This window comes from Motacilla alba, chromosome Z, assembly GCF_015832195.1.
Source record: "Motacilla alba alba isolate MOTALB_02 chromosome Z, Motacilla_alba_V1.0_pri, whole genome shotgun sequence".
NCBI lineage: Eukaryota > Metazoa > Chordata > Aves > Passeriformes > Motacillidae > Motacilla > Motacilla alba.
The window spans coordinates 51,285,468-51,302,800 of NC_052046.1; the positions used below are offsets into that span (position 1 = coordinate 51,285,468).

The 17,333-nt window shown below is 40.7% G+C and overlaps 2 protein-coding genes across 6 annotated transcripts in view; both read left to right on the top strand.

The window, feature by feature from the left end:
• The first annotated feature begins 228 nt into the window (after window positions 1-228).
• On the top strand, window positions 229-8,033 carry CZH9orf64 (chromosome Z C9orf64 homolog). 2 transcript variants are annotated; one of them, XM_038125392.1, is made up of 4 exons: window positions 229-1,198; window positions 2,320-2,501; window positions 5,898-6,093; window positions 7,323-8,033. In XM_038125392.1, exons 1-4 carry the CDS (start codon window positions 862-864, stop codon window positions 7,553-7,555), a joined length of 948 nt encoding a protein of 315 aa, XP_037981320.1. In that variant the 5' UTR covers window positions 229-861; the 3' UTR covers window positions 7,556-8,033. The 2 variants fall into 2 exon arrangements, with proteins under 2 accessions (XP_037981320.1, XP_037981319.1); XM_038125391.1 differs by having other exon boundaries at window positions 287-1,198; window positions 2,242-2,501.
• Window positions 8,034-10,390: 2,357 nt separating this feature from the next.
• KIF27 (kinesin family member 27) overlaps window positions 10,391-17,333 on the top strand; it is a 33,048-nt gene continuing 26,105 nt past the window's right edge. For all 4 annotated transcript variants that reach the window (XM_038125371.1, XM_038125372.1, XM_038125373.1 and 1 more), the window contains exons 1-3: window positions 10,391-10,730; window positions 12,729-12,929; window positions 13,551-14,479. In XM_038125371.1, coding sequence (XP_037981299.1) covers window positions 10,421-10,730; window positions 12,729-12,929; window positions 13,551-14,479 — 1,440 coding nt within the window. In that variant the 5' untranslated portion in view covers window positions 10,391-10,420. The remainder of the gene's footprint in view (window positions 10,731-12,728; window positions 12,930-13,550; window positions 14,480-17,333) is intronic.

A 17,333-nucleotide genomic window follows, 5' to 3' on the forward strand; every position in this document is an offset into this window, starting at 1 on the left:
TTTATAGTTTAAAGTTTTAATTTCACTTCCTGAATAAAAACAGATTAAAAAGTTTAAAGGTGTGTGGCACATAGAGATATGATGGGTCCAGATTCTTTTGTCTTTGTTCGGTTGGTTTGTTGTGTCTCCCCTTCCGCCCCCAGTTTGTGGCGCGTGAACTTGGCCTTTTTAACACAGCTGCTCTTTAAAGTGGCATGGTAAAGGGGAGGACCCTGAAACGTTACACATAAGGCTGGCTCCCTTGGCAGAGTTGACAGTGAGTTCTGTAGAAAGAAATGCCATCTCTTTAGTCAGTGGGAAGGCAGCTGGCTTGGTACACAGCTTGGTACCTAAACTGTAGAGAAGTCAGCAATCGAGGCTAAGGTTTTGGGCAAAATGGAAGTTAACTAAGACAGGCTCAATTTCTCTGTGTGCTTCCAATTTGTGTTTGTATGCAAAAGGGGTTTTGGACCGTCTTTCGTTTGGTTCTTTTCCGTTTTGATCGGGGAAAAGAACCCAACAGCTTAACACAAACATTGTTCGTTCCTCAGGTTTTTTTTTTCTTTTTATGCGTCTCTTTTTCAATGATGGGAATCTTCTGGAAAACTTCCCTGCCATGAAGCTGAGTCTGCCCACTGCTCTAGCCTGGCAGGATTTGAGCGGGCCACTCTAAACACGAACGTGCCGGCCCAAGCGCTCCCGGGCCCGGGGTCTGTTCTGGCCCCCGCCCCCGAGCGTCTCCCAGCCCGCCTCCGCCCGCGCCTGCGCGCAGCGGCAGCACGGCGGGGCGGGCCCGGGCGGCCGGCGCTGCTCCCCGTGCGCGCCCGGCGGGAAGCGCGGCAGAGAGGCTGGCCTCGGCACCGTGCGTGTTTCCTGCCCAGCATGGAGGTGTTCCCGTCCCCGCTGGAGTCCGCCAAGTTCATAGCCGAGCACAGCAAAGATGTCTTCGTGGACGAAGAGGGAGCGCGGAGGGTGGCGGAGAGCCTGTTCGACAAAGCCTCGGCGGCGGAGTTCGGGCTGGCGGGGTGGAAAAGCCTACACGAGCTGAACCCCCGCGCCGCCGACAAGGAGGCTGTAGACTGGGTGTTCCTGGTGGACACCCTCAACTTCTCCTTCTGGTCCGAGCAGGAGGACCGCAAGTACCTTGTGAAGTACAAGGATAAAACCTACAGCGGCTACTGGTCGCTGTGCGCCGCCGTCAACAGGGCCCTGGACGACGGTCAGTGAGCGCGGGGGAGCGGGGCCGGGGCTGCGGGCGAGGGGCGTCGGAGGCCGAGCGTCGTGTATTAAATGAAGGCGGCGCCTCGGAACTGGGACGCGCTATTGGGAACTGCTGCTTGCTGTGTCGGTAGCTGTGCATGTGCTGGCGTCCCGTTGAGCTTGGGGAAGGGAACTGGAAGTGCTTTCAAAATACCCTTATACTGAAACTACCTAACTCTTGGCTGTATCTGGGTTCTCTCTTCCATTTAAAAGACTTTAAGGATTGCCAGTAGTCAGCTGTGCGTGACTTGGGTTATTTCACCTGTATTCTAAAGTTAAGTTGCATATTTCCATGGCAAATGAAACAGTGAGGCATAAAGAGAGAATCCTCTGGACTAATCAAATACCAGTGTCTAAAGTAAATCTGAAAACCCCTATGCCCATCAAACCAGTATTTTAAAACCAATATTTTAAAGTTTCGTATTTAGACCCAGTACTTTAGTGAGTACTTTATTCACTCTTTTTGCTACTCTCAGAAAAAAAACCCCAACTGTTAGTAGGTATAGATGAAGGTTTTCATAAATTTTCTGCATAGTTATTTGGTAAATGAAGGAGGTATTAGCATTAAGACACTTCTTGTAAATGCACAGCATTATTAGGATCCATGGGAAAACAGGCCTATTCTGACTAAACTAGTTATATACTGACTGTATTTGCCAGTGTGCTCTGTAAAAATCACACTTAAAATACAAAAACTAAGCAGTTGGGGAAAATTACATACAAAAAGTAACAACAGTTCTATAGTTGTATGCTGGAAATTTGCTGTAGAAGAATACATTGTATGCACTTATAAATTCAGTTGTGAGCAGCTCTCTGGATGTGGTTATTGCTGAAAGCAATATGCTGAAATATGCAATTTGCTGAAAGCAAAGGTGGGTTTAAGAGTTAAAGGATTTCTTAGATCTTCCTATAGAAGTGCTTTCCTTTAGCAGACCACTGCACTAGGTCTATGTGTTATATGTTATGTGATTGCCTAAATATCTAATTTTCACTTCTCTGAAGGAATACCTATCACCAGTGCATCCTATTTTGCCACCATGACGCTTGACCAAGTTAGGCATGTATTTCGCTCTGACACAGAAGTACCTTTGCCTTTGATTGAAGAAAGACACCGGGTGCTGAACGAAAGTGGAATTGTTCTGTTAGAGAAGTTTGGAGGGTCTTTCCTCACCTGTGTTAAAATGAGTGAGAAGAGTGCTCAGAAACTGCTACATCTCGTATTGGAAAATTTTCCTTCTTACAGAGATGAAGCTGTATTTGAGGTAAGCTAATTCTAAAGCTCTGGAAGAAGATCCTACTATTTAGTAACTGTAAAAGACACTTGATAGTCCACAACTAGTCAGGACAAGAGTCACTTTCCTTTTCCCACCAGAGGAGTACCTTTTTTCTCATATGCTGTCTCTTTATCAATTTACTGTAATTTATTTTGGTATACTCTGATTCCCAGTTAGATCACACCTCCTTTGTACTCCTTAAAAATGCATAGTATTTGAGATAATTCCTGCCTGAAAAATGGGAATACTTTTTCCTTTTTTTTTTCCCACATCCCTTGAATTGCTGACGACCCCATCTTCTTCTCCCACCATCTTCTTTTTCTTTAACCTTAAGGCTCTCTGCAGCTAATGAAGGAAGTGAAACTTTGGTAGAATTAATGCACAGCTACTGGGACTCCACCCTCTAACGGCTGTTGATTCAACAGGCATTACTCAAATCACTACAGATTAGAAGTAACACACATTTTTACAAATGTTGACAGTATACTGAAGCGTTTACTGAAAGAAAATTATGGGAATTAAGCAGAGATTGTCTGATATTTTTTCTCTCCCAGTTTTCGCCTATACAGGCATGGTTTTCATTTAGCACCTGTGACTTACGTAGCAGCTCGTGTGCTCAGTTGCATGTGAAGTAGTACTCAGCTGTTACATCATTAAATCTAGAAGACTTTGTTAGTGACAGTACAGCCTATACTACTGGTCTGTGCAGTCTTTTCAGCTTCTTGGAATACCAGTCACTGAAGCTTTGAACCTATTGCATTTATTGCCCTTCAGTAGGAGGTGTTATTTTATTTTCCTTTGTCTCCTGCTGTGAAGCAAAATATATTTACATAAAAAATCAGAGATTCTTTTGAATTAATCTTTGAAGCTACTGGTTTTGTTTAATTGGGTTTATTTGTTTTTTTAACACAAAAAGTAATTTTTTGACAATTTTTATGATCGAAAAGGGAGTATTTTCTAAGTAAAGTGATATTTTCTTATCTTTATAGTGACTGTATTCATTGATGTTATATCTTTCATGAGATGATGATGAGTGCTTTATAAAGCAAGCCTCCTTAAAAGCAGCAGCAGACTACAGAATGAAAAGCTGTTCCAAAACTGATCCCAGACCGTAAGCACTGACTTAGTAATACAGCCTGTTGCATGAGTATGGAAGCTTTTTTTTCTGCTTTCACTAAGCAGGATGTGCATTTTGAAGGTGATGACATGGATCACATATGGATCACATTATTTTTATGGCAGCAGGTTGAGCTTTCACAAGTAAGACCTCTAAAGGGTTAGGAGGGAACTGGAAAGATAGTGAAATAGCCAACAACAAACCAGTGCTTTTCAGTAACTCTCCAAAGGAGAAATGTATCTAAGTCCTGCATTAGAATCATACTATCACAGACTGCTACAGCTGATCTCCTAGGGAAGCTTCTAAAATTAGCACAATTGTTTGACTGTATGTTTTTCTAAGTACATATACGAAGTACTTTTAATAATTACACATGTAATCCCAGAAATTGCCAGTGTTAATTTTTCTGAAAAAGAAAATGCAAACCAAGACCAAAAACTCCAAAACATTTTTTTTCTCCTTGGTGGATAATTCATATTTGATTCCCAACAGCAGTTTAAGTTTTAATATTGTACTCATACATCAGGATTTCTGTGTTCTGACAGAGATTTAGTGGAGTCCTTTTTTGATCTTCCCCTGTATTGCATGTATTCATCTTTTACTTACCATCCATCGCCTGGGGCGGAGGTTGTAAAATTCTCATGATGCTATTCTTTGATTTTTTTTTAATTGTCTGTGCTATCCCATTTTGCTCTTTGCCAACACAATACTCCTCCTTTCTTTTAATGTCAATAGGTCACAATTAGATATATTCCTTAATATTAGCACATTGTACTGCAGAGAAGATGCAAATGTTCCTGTACATGGTACTATTTCCTGGAAAGGCAAAGTGTTGCAGAAGAAAAGACAAAAGAGATATAGTTTTATTGCCATGTTGAAAAGAGTTCAATTTTTGATAAATTGTGCTATCTTTACTGTCTATCATAGACAGAATCAGAGACTAGGTAAGGATTTAAGGGACCATACCATAAGTGGGTCCAACCTCCCTGCTAAAGCAGGGCCATCCCAGAGCACATGGCACAGGACTGTGTCCAGACAGTTCTGGCGCATATCCCATGAGGGAGGCTCTACAATCTCTCTAAACAATCTGTGCCAGTGCAGTCACTTGCACAGTAAAGAAGTTCTTAAGTTCTTCCAGTTTGACATGTAGTATCATCCACCTAGTGTTTTTCCTGATTTCTGATAAATAGTGGGAAAATTTACTCGAAATGCTTCATAGTCTTTTTTCATATTGAGATTTTTGTATAAACTTAATATGTTCTGTACAACAAAAAAGTTAACAATGAAATTATAAATTTATCCGCTCAGATGAGTCCCAGACACTTTTTTTTCCTAATTAAGCTACAGCATGAAATGCAAAGTTCCGTTCTGATTCTGCCTTCCTCTACTCTTACGAAATGGTGTGGTGCTAGAAACAGTCAGTACTTTACTACTGGAAAATTCCTAATACTATGCAAGAATGACACCCTTGCTTTGGGACAGAAGGAGCTATGATAAAATGTGGTCTGTTAATTATTTATGTTTTGTTACCACTTCTCGTGTGATATTTAAGGTGGTGGTTTGTTATTTAAGCTACAAAATCACGTATGTTCTCTAGAAATAAGTTTGTGCATCTATGTCAAGAATAGAATGAGGCATAGGAAACGCAGGAGTTTTGAGGATGTTTTGGAAGTTGTTCTTGGAAATGTAGTTGAACTTCCCAGTGTTTTTGGAGAATATCATTCAAGGACAAAAAATGTGATTTGCTGTCAGGAATAGTTACAGCATCTTGGCAGTGAACAAAGAAGAGCATTCATTTAAGTTTTCACCAGAATTCTATTTCTTTAACAGTACAGAAAAATGGATTACCAAAATGTTTTAATTGTCTAGTACAATATATGCCTATTACACTTCTCTTGTCAAATTAAAAGGTTGGATGTAATGTAGAGTTTCTGAAAATTAATGTTGCTGGATGTTCAACTACAGTGTTTGCCAAGTGGCAGTAAACAGCTGTGAATGTGTTCTGAGATCCAGGCATATTCTAAACAATTTTTATTTGCTGTAGTAACTTTTATTATGTTACTTTTTTATTTCAGTTTATTTATGAGCATTCCACATAATCCATGTTTGTAGTTTGATATTCCTTAGATTTTAAGATATTTAAGAGTGTTGCAGTTTTATTCTGTTCCAGTTAAACAATGTTTGCTTAACAATATGATATGCCTAATGTGTTATTTGCTATATTTATTGATCAGGCACTTAAACAATCCATAAATTTCTTTCTTCAGAAAAAGAAGGTGTCTTTCTACAAACGGGCACAAATACTTGTGGCTGACACATGGAGTGTTTTAGAAGGCAAAGGAGATGGCTCTTTTGACGATATTTCCAGTCTGACAATATTTGCTGACTACAGAATTCCACAAGTTCTTGTTCACTTAAAAGCAATGAAGTATTCTGAAAAATTAATGAAGAAACTACGTGAAGGTTTGTTTTGTCCTTGCTAATATCAAGTAATTTTACTGCCTGATATTGTCGACTAAGGCTAGTTCTAAAATGTAATATGCTGTCCATGTAAGGGTAATGTGTCAGTTTTTTTCCTCCAGGGATTTCTGAGGTACTGATGAGGTAACAGGAAGGAACTTTTTCTCTAACCCTGATCCTGAGTGAGATCTAAAGGTTACTTTTTTATAAAGACCTAACTGTTTTGTGGATTAACATTGATAAGGGAGGGATTAAAGAGACTCAAAAGATAATAGGAGTTTCTGAAAAGCTGCTGTTGCAAAACCACTTTTCAGAATGAGAATAGTTAAAATTTTTGAAATTTACATAAACAGAACAATGATTTTGTCATTAATTCAAATTTGTAAAAGCATGGGAATTCTCTGAACTGCTAGTTAATAAGCAAAATAATATTCTAAGTATCCATTAAAAAATATTGCTTTAAATGAAGTTAATTGCAAATGACTAGGATTTCGTTTTTTAAGCATGGCTGCATCTTCCTAATACTTAGTAACCATGAAATTTAGTGTCTAAAAATAAGCCAATCTCTTTTGCACTGTAAAATGACTGTATTTAGATATAGAACTACTATTATGCAATTTCAGAAATACTCAGGAAGATAAACAGATTAATGCAGTCGCCCATGAACTTTAAAAGAATTGCTGCACATGTATTTATGTCTTTATGCATATCTATATAACTAAATAGACCTCATAGATATTTTATCCTTCCATGAATCCTAATGAGAAGATTCCCATTTAAATAATTTCACTGTTTCTCTTTAAATTCAGCTCTTCTGGGGGGGTTGTTTGTTTTTAAATTTAAAATCTTAGACTTCAGTCATCCTGGTAGAAAATATACTATGAAGTATAATAATTATATACTAAAAAGTATACTACAATAAAAGACTATATTTTTTGTCTCTGTAAGCAAAGAAATGATCATATGATTTGCAGTACACCCTGCTCCAAAAGCAGTTCCTTAGAATACAGGCTGTTGCTTAAATTGAAGGGAAGCTTCTAAGTGCAATATGGTAAAATTAAAGTAACGGTTAGAAAATGTATAGCAACACTGTTAACAGTTGCTGGGTAAGTCATGAGAACTAGAATCCTAGAACAAAATAAATGTGAACGGGAAAAAAATTCACAAATTTAGTCAGTCCTTGGTCTTCTGTCTGTTCCATGTAAACGGATTTCTGTCTCCTGTGTTTGCAGGAACACTTTTCCAATCTGGAGATAAAGAAGAGGTAGAGATCCGTGGCTGTTCTATTTGGTGTTGTGCATTGATTTGTAAGCACCTTCAGGAGCTCTACCAGAAGAAGGGTCAGGACATGCATGAAAAAATCAATGCAGTTTTACTCGATTATTATCTTTGGGATTATGCCAGGGATCATAGGGCAGAGATGAAAGATATCCCGTTCCACCGAGTACGGTGTATATATTACTAAGTCCAGTCTGATAGCTCTTGTATTGCTGCCTTATCTTTTGAACTGCAGTTTTGCTTTTTATATGGTGATTTGTCATGCACTAATTTGGAACTGTTAAATCATATGCTTGTTTTCTAGTGATGTAGTAACAATGTGCCTTTCTTTCCCCATTGTTTTACTACCTTTTTATTACCTTTCTTTTAATCTTTTGCTTGCCCTGACTGGAATTAACAGTGTAAACTTTGCAGGCAACCCATATTAAGGTTGGGTTTATTACTCCTGCTTTGATCTTTGTATTGGTGTATGTGGCTACCTGTGCGCACAGCCAGATGTGTGTGCAGATCCTGTGGTGTACCTTGCCCCTCGGCCCCTCCCTGTTCCTGCCTGTCCCCTGTCATACCTGCATGCAGGTGGCAGGTGCTTGGCAGATGCTTTAATGCTCAGAGATGGAAATGTAACCCGTCCAATCGTCCAATAAACAGTGCGGTGATGGACATGCCACGGGGATGTATCTGTGTTTTTACTACTAGGGGTGAGATGGGGGGGCTCAGTCCATGCAGTGAGGGAGGTAGGAAGGGATGGGAGGAATCACAGAATCACTTAGGTTGGAAAAGATCTCTGGGATCACCAAGTCCTGCCTGTGACCGAACACGACTTTGTCTACCAGACCATGGCACCGAGTGAGTGCCACGTCCAGTCTTTCCTTAAACACCTCCAGGGACTGTGATTCCATCACCTGACTAGGCAGCCTGTTCCAATATTTAATCACCCTTTTTGTGAAGAAATTTTTCGTGTTGTCCAACTTGAACCTTCCCTATCAGAGTTTGAAGCTACTTCCTTTCGTACCTGTTGCCTGTGAGAGGAGGCCGAGTGCCAGCCATCTTGCTACTCCTTCTTTTCAGGCGGTTGTAGAGAGCAGTAAGGTGCCCCTGAGCGTCCTCCAGGCTGAACGGCGCCAGCTCCCTCAGCCGCTCCTAGCAGCAATTTTGCTCCAGACCGCTCCCCAGCTCCGTCGCGCTTCTCTGGACACGGCCCAGCGCCCCCCGGACGGCGGGGCCGAGACGCGGGCAGGGCGGGAAGAAGGGCCGGCAGCCCGCCAGCCGCGCCCCGCCCGCGCTCGTCCCGCCGCTGGGGGCGCTGTGCGCGCGGCCGGCATGGCGGCCGTTGCCTAGCGAGGGCCGCGAACGGCGCGAGCCGCCCGCCGCCGCCGCCGGCTGCTGCCCTCGCTGCGGCCCGGCCCACGGCACGGCACGGCACGGCACGGCACGGCACGGCACGGCACGGCACGGCACGGCACGGCACGGCGGCCTCCGCGGCTCTAGCGGTTCCCGACACTCACGCGTGATACGATCCCGGCTGCTCCTCAGGTTTGGAGGCGTTGCAAACACGGAGAATCCACTGGGCCGCACTCACAACGTCCCTGCAAGCGAAAAGGTTGCCTGTGTGTTTGCCTCTGCCTTACGGCAACCGCGGCCGTCGACGCCCGAGTATCGCTCTTGCCTTGACTTACTGGGAATGTTTCATATTCCCACCTTCTTTTACAAATAGATTCTTAGGAAATACGGTTTTCTTCCCACACCTGGGACATGGTTTATTTGTTTGTTTGTTTATGAATGTAACTTTAAAAAGAGAGTAGGAAATGTTGGCACTTAAGAGCAGCACTTGCTAGGGGGCAAAAAAAATGCACCCAGGTAACTAAACTCAATTACCAATCAAAATGTGTTTTTAATCTGTAGTTTGTATGTTTATGTATCTGTTTCTGATTGCCATGTCCCTTATGATACAAGTAATTCTCATACTTTGCTTATTTGTTGTTGTGCTCAGTCAATAAAATGGGGCTTTTCTTTTTTCAAAGTTCAACCAAGTCCTAAAATTAAAAGGAGTAAAATGAAATGCAAAAGCTCTTCTCTTTGCTGCTGTGGGATAACACTGTTTTAAGCTATTAGATTTCAACAAACTTAAATTTTGGGAGCTTAGCTGATTTCTGCCAGTTCAGTAATACAGCTTTCTGGAAGACAATGTGTGTGAGAGCAGTAAGTTCAGCAAACTTTACCTTGCATGACAAAAATTCTCAGAGTTAGTAACAACGGAAAATACGTGTCTGGGATCCCATACAGATTTTTGAATTCTAGTCAAAAACAGCTTTAAAGAAAGGCAACTCCTTAATATTTACAAATGTGCTACTGTGCAATGCCTGTGCTGTAAGAATGAATATGCACCAGGCAGTGTAAGGTGTATGCTAAAATTATAATTACTGAAAAATAATTGCATATGTGCGTAAAGTTTCAGATCAAAATCAGAGGAATGCTCTACAGGTAGCAAATAGATACATTTAAAACCACTATTCTTTGTGCTTGTTGCATTAGAAATGTTTGGTGCTTGATAAGTGGAAGAGAGTATGTATGTATGTATGTATGTGTATAAAACTTCTGGAGAAAAAGCTTTTGTTTGACTGATTTGTATTGCCTATGCAATATGAATGCAGGAACAGGAAAATGAAAGGATCCATTGTAAGCCTTTGCTTTATCAACGGTATTTATTAAAGGTCTTACAATTTGTATGACTGTGTTATATTCAAATAGGAAATCAGGCAACTTTCAGACTTAAGTCTGCTAACCTGGAAATTAATAGATGAAAAAATAAATTATTAATTGATTATATAGTTGTTAATAGAGACGCATTTGTATCAGGTCGTCTTCAAGACTGTAATGGTGCTTACATGTTCCTTAGGAAATCTCTACTTTTCACTTCAGGAGATACGTTCTTTTGTATTCTATAACATGGAAAACTTATTTTCTTAGTTGCAGACAACTGTGAATGAGGTGAACAGAGCTGTGGTAACAGATTTCTTCTTGACTTCGTGAATACTGAGTGGGAAGCACAAGGATGCAGTCTGGCATGGAGGAGATCCCAGTTAAAGTGGCAGTCCGAGTCAGACCCCTGCTTTCCAAAGAAATACTTCATAACCACCAAGTGTGTGTCAGATTAGTCCCAAATGCTAAACAAGTTATCATTGGAAAGGACCATGTCTTCACTTTTGATTTTGTATTTGGCAAAAACTCAACCCAAGAAGAAGTTTATGCTGTTTGTATTAAGCCTCTTCTGGTGTCTCTGACTGAAGGATACAATTCTACAGTGTTTGCATATGGACAGACTGGTTCTGGGAAGACTTACACCATCGGTGGTGACCACATTGGTAGGTTATGGAAAGGTTTTTGTTTTTTTTAATGGGTAGAGGGTGCATTTTTGCAAGTTAAATATTTTTTACATAGCAGATAGTGCTGCATAATTTTAAGGACCAAGGCAAAAATCTGTAGTAAAAAACCCAAAACTTCCAAAGTTTGTGTGATAATTCAAGTTCTAAAAACTTCTCCATAAATTAGACTATACCAAAAATATCTAAGAAAAACCCAATTTGTTAAGTATTCTTTCACATTCCACATTTTAACATGCAACTTATATTAGAACTTTTTTTTTTCTGAAATATAATGGTTTTGAAAATTTTTACTACATTTATCTTACCTTGAAGATGTCTTCATTAGGCACTTAATTGTTTATTTGCTCATTCTGTGTTGGATTTGTTTACTTTTTTGGGGAAATTTCTGTGACATCAGAGAAATTTATGATTTAATTCCTCCAAATGGATATAAATAAGAGTATTGTAAATATCTTGGTAGAGTCTTCCTTTTATTTAGAATCATAGGATCACAGAACCGTGTAGGTTGGAAAAGACCCCTAAGATCTTAAAGTCCAACCATTAACTCTGCATTTCCAGGTCCACAACTAGGCTCATTCCATGGGTTGACGACCAGTGAAGAAATTTTTCCTAATATCCAATCTAAACCTCCCCAAGTGCAGCCTGAGGTCATTTCTTCTTGTCCTGTCACTTTTTACCTGGGAGAGGAGACTGACCCCCTCCTGTCAGGTGGCAGTAGAGAGCAATGGGGTCTATCCCAAGTCTGCTTTTCTCCAGCTGAAACAACCCCAGCTCCCTCAGCTGCTCCTCCAGACCCTACCTCAGTTCTGTTGCCCTTCTCTGGGCACACTCCAGGTCCTCAATGTCCTTCTTACAGTGACAGGCCCAGAACTGAATACAGCGCTGGAGGTGTGACTTCACCAGTGCCAAGCCAAGGGGACAATCACTGCCCTGGCCCTGCTGGCCACACTGTTGCTGGTGCTGGTCAGGATGTCATTGACCTTCTTGGCCACTTGGGCACACTGCTGGCCTGTGATCAGCTGCTGTCAACCAGCACCTGCAGGTCCTTTCTGGCTGAGCATCTTTCCAGCCACTCTGCCCCCACCCAACCTGTAGTGCTGAAGGGGATTGTTGTGAGTCAAGGGCAGGACCCCACAGTTGGCTTTGTTGAACCTCATACCACTGGCCTCTTCTGCTTATTGTTGTAACTTCACTTCTATTCCCTTCACTAGTAGTTATTTAATGTTCCTATAAGTACCATTGCTAGCTAAATTGTTTTGGTAGTGGATGTCACAGTCTAAGGCTGATCATAGCTCTGCAATTACACCCTTTTAGTTTAATGAATATATTTACTAAATTAATAGTTAGATGTGAGCAATCAGTTAGTTTTTTGGTAAAAGAGATTCTTGCTATTGTCTCATAGGCAAACAGCTTCCATAGTCTTGGATGAAGAACACAGATTATTAATGGAAACATTATCCTATGCTGAATATTAAAAAAAAAAAGTAGAGTTTGGCACCAGTGTTCCATGTCTATGAAAAAATAGGAAATTACTGTTAATGTTGGTCATAAATCTTGTCTCACTATGTTACTGATGATTTTGCTTTATATAAGTAGAATTTATAGTTTCTCAAACCCTTGAGATGTCATTGCTAACCATATTGAGTAGGGATAGAGAAAAATCTGTACTCTGAGTAGTATAGTTTTAAAGCAGAATCCATATTTTTCATAACTTCCATCACTATAATATTATATCATTTAGAACTTAAATTTGAATCCTAGTACTGGATGCAACAGTACTACAACTGGATGCAAACAAAACTTCTGATACATACACAAAAAATGCAAAAATTACAAAAATCCTTGTGAACAATGAGCTCTTTAGATTCCATTGTATGTTGCATAATAAATATCACAGGCTTCTCTCAAATTTCAGTCTTTGTAATTTATGTGACAGAATGACTGCAATTCTCTGTGACATTTGTGCTTATATTTTAGCATCAGTTGCAGTGGATGAAAGGGGCATAATCCCACGGGCTATTCAGGAATTATTTAATCATATTTCTGAACATCGTAATATTAACTTCTGTGTGAAGGTATCCTATATAGAGGTTTACAAGGAAGAACTTCGAGATCTGTTGGATTTGGAGACCTCCATGAAAGATCTACATATTCGAGAAGATGAGAAGGGAAATACAGGTAGGATTCCAGCTCTCAAATTTGGTGTTTTGGGTTTCAGTTTGTGTCCAAATTATTCTTGCTTTCTCTTGAAAGTGCTTATTCACTACTAATGAATAAAATGAAAAAAATAGTAAAGTTTCAGAATATAAGCTCAGTTTAGCTGTTTGGAAGCAGTTTGGGGTTTAGATGCCTGTCAGCAATATAGATGTTCTATTATATGGGTGGAAGTGGCAACAAATGGTAAAGTAAATAACACAATTATTGTTTCTGCAAGTTCTGTCTAGAAACAAACCACACTGTAAATTGTAAAGGTAGTGTGCAGTGTGCAATGTGTAAATGAGTTGTGTCTTGTGTCTAAGATACTGTTTCAAATGTTATGGCACAATAGACCCCTACGTTAAATATCTGCAGGTTTCAGATGTGTTATACCTCATGCTTTTCGCATATTATATCTTCTTTTTCTGTAGCTATATGCTATGACCTCACAGGTAGGTCATAGCCACAGCAGGCTTGTATGTTTCTCTAATACATTATTACAGTTATTGCTGTAAATTGTTGCTGAAGAATTACCATTGTAAACTATTGCTATTTAGAATTTATTAAATTATTCTTACTTTTCATCTGGTTTGGTGTTTGAAGTGATTGTCGGTGCTAAGGAATTCCAGGTAGAATGTGCAGATGAAGTGATAAGCCTGCTGGAAAGTGGCAATGCAGCTCGTCACACAGGCACAACACAGATGAATGAGCACTCTAGTCGATCTCATGCCATTTTTACCATCAGTATTCATCAGAAGCAGTCTGCAGAGTATCAGAATGCTGCACAGGATTCGATCGCTTCAAAGTTTCATTTTGTGGATTTGGCAGGATCAGAGAGGGTAGCAAAGACTGGAAATACTGGTGAACGCTTCAAAGAATCAGTTCAGATCAATAGTGGTCTCTTGGCCTTGGGAAATGTCATCAGTGCCCTTGGAGACCCAAAAAGAAAAAGTGTACATATTCCATACAGGGATGCTAAAATCACTCGTATTCTGAAAGACTCCCTTGGAGGAAATGCCAAGACTGTTATGATAACATGTATAAGTCCATCCTCACTGGACTTTGATGAATCTTTAAATTCCCTCAAATATGCCAACAGAGCAAAAAACATTAGAAATAAACCAGTAGTAAATTACAACCCAGAAAAAGACCGAATTGATGAAATGGAACTTGAAATCAGATTGCTTCGGGAAGCTTTGCAGAGCCAGCAGGTCAGTAATCAGCATTTACATGATTTAAATGAAGAAAAAGCCCGTATCAGTTCACTTGAGGAGCAGCTTACTCGCCTTCAGGTTCAATACTTCAGTTACAGAAATTGTGTAGATGAAGCTTTACCTTTTCTGGTTGATTTGAATGATGATGTTAGCTTAAGAAGAAGTCAGCGGGACAGGTTGCAGAGCTGGATCACAATGGTGCAGAAAGTAAGGAAGGAAGCTCTCACCATCCAGGAGACTGACACAGGGCCTGAGACCAGCCCAGTACCACATCATATTACAATTCTTCAGCTGAAGAGGGAACTAAAAAAATGCCAGGTATTTAATTATAAGCTGTTTATTTAAATGACTAAGTAAAAAAGCAATTTGCCAAAATTTGAACTGTGTTTTGAAAGATGGAAAAAATTGTCACCTGTACTTAATTTGACAATTAAATTTAATTTACAGCTTTGTAGAATTTCATTTGGCTAATCTCTGGGACATAGGTGTTTTGTAATGGGTGTTTGAATACACAATCAGTGACAACAGAGATGAGTGAAGTAATGTTATATTTTCTCTAGTCAGTTTCAAGATTGTTCTTGAGGCTGAACTGTTTTATCTCTTAGATACTTGATTTTACCTATGCTAGTATGCTAGGTCTGGCTGAGATGGAGTTAGTTTTCTGTATAGCATCCCTGAGGGTGCTGTGTTTTAGATTTGTGACCAATACAATGGTAATAATACAGTAATGTTTTTGCTCTTGCTGAACGGTGTTTTGTACAGTGACAGGCCTTCTGTTTTTCTGCCTGCACTCCCCAGTGAATAGATTGGAGGATGCATGAATAGTTGGAGACACAAACATGAAACAAAGCAGATGACCTGAACTAATCAGAGAGATTTCATACCACGCAACATGATGCTCAGCAGTAAAAAGGGAGAGGAGGAGGTTTAGGGAGATTTAGCTGTATTTTGCCCAGAACTGGCTGAGCATTAGTCAGCCTTGGGAGGTGGTGGGCAATAGCTTTTGCATAATCTCTTTTGTTTTGTTTTCTTTCTGTCTTGCACTTCATCGTCACTTACTGATCAGTTTCTATCTTGACTCACAAATTTTCTTGCTTTCACTTTCCCTTTGCCCTTCCTGTGTCCTCCTAGGAGATGGAGGTAGGGGGAAGTGAAAAGATAGCTCTGCGTGCTTAGCTGCCTACTGGGGTAACCCACAGCAGTCTGTTTGGGAACCCAAATAGATGTGGCTCAAGGCTTTTAAGATAATAACAAATTCCATTATAGTGTGCTAGAGTAAACTGTTGATACCTGTTTGGTTAAGATGTTTAATGACTGTTGCAGGTCATGAAGTTGCATATTTTCTTTGGGTGCTGATTTGTATGTCTTCTTGAATATTTAGATGCTTGATTCCTTTCTAGCTGTACAGCAGCCTCCAAGAATCATTAATGACTATTTTCAGATTTTGCTGTTTTGTTTGCTCTTTATTACTTTGTTTTCCTTTGCTTGGGAGAGCTATGACAAAACCACTGGCCATCAGCCTAATCTGGTACTTGAGTCTTATATTGTGGATGTCCCAGTCCTCCAAGAACTACGTCATGGATAAAATCAGCAACTATACTTTCCCCCTCTTCTTCTCTGAGAGGCATTTTGCAGAGAGAGGGGAAAAAGTGGTACCTATCCCTTCCTCTCCTCCAGGACATTTTTTTATAGCCTTGATGTAATGGCTTCTGAGTTCCTTGAGTATCCTTATGTAATCAGACTGTTCATGCTGATGTGTTGTGATCCCAACTTGGATAAGGTTAAACAGCTCTTTGGGGTTGCCACATGGTTTAAGCATGCCAGGAACATGCTCTAAGGTGATTGATCCCTGGGGTGTCCGTATGTGTGGGAGGAGTTGGGCAGGAGCACGGGGCCATTGCTGCCTCTGACAGCTTGTGATTTCAAATCTGAACAGGCTCATTAACCCATCAAACTAATACATTATTTGAAGGAACGAACGTGAAACACAGTGACTTCTATAGCTGTGTTGGATGTGCCCCGTGCCTATAAAGTCAGTGTCCAGTGCCCTTAGGAATGCAAGAGGGTCTGGTCTAAAAGCCCATAAACAGGCTTGTGGTGGTCTGAGACAGAGAAGGTGTTTTGGTCTGAGGCCACAGAGACACTAAACCAGAGACTGAACCCTCAACTGTAATAGCTGATCTTGTAGTAAAGAAACAGTGGAAGCAGAGATCAAGCTAAAAAGAGAAGAAGCAGCTCCTGCTCAGAGGAGGAGAGAGGAAGAATCAGAACAGGCAGCCTGTTCCACAGCAGGATAGGGAAGGAAAGAGACAGAAATCATGAGAGGTGGAAGCTACCTAGTCCCTATCCATGACCTAGTTGCAAGATAATGTGTAAAGATTTTGCCTGACAAGATGAGCTAATTGCTCTGGTTGCTCCAGAGCTGGAGTAGTGGGGCTAACAGTCTGGAACTAAAAGGTAGGGGAACGCAGCAGCTGGGATTCTTTGCTAGAGATTGTGGGACTGACAGAGGGATTGGAAGAGGGTCAGCCACCACCAGGACTCCTATTGAGCATGAAGACAAAGTACTCTCTTATGGAAGATATTGTCATACAGTGAGGCCTGTGGACTGCCACAGAGAAATATATTTAATGTTTGAGGGAATTAGAGGTGGTGAAGGTGATCTTCAGTGACATGGACAATAATGAGACCTTGAAAGATCCAAAGAATGTACAGTGCACACAATCTGAGATGCTGAAGTCTATACAGAACACATAGACATCATATGACAGCAACCTAGTAAGGCTGAATTAGGCTGACTCTGTGGCACCAACTTTGTACAGAACAGTTTGCCAGCCCTAGAGATTTAGTGAAAATCTCTGTTCCCACTCCTTGATATGGGTCTGCATCTCAGCTGTGGAAAGATTGTTACACAAGGTGTAGCAACTCAAAAGATAATGTGGATAATCTCTTTACCCCCTTGCTTGGACAGGCCAGCATATTGGCTACCATGACCAGGAATTCCTCTGCTTAAGGGAAGGGGAACCATGGGCCCATGAGCATCCCACCCTACAGTTCTATCTGCATGACTGTGAAAAGGATATGAGAAGTGGGCCATTGCACCTATTTTGGTCCTGAAACTTTGCACATAAAGCAGTCTGTACATAAAAGGGTCTTCCAGGAAGATTACTGT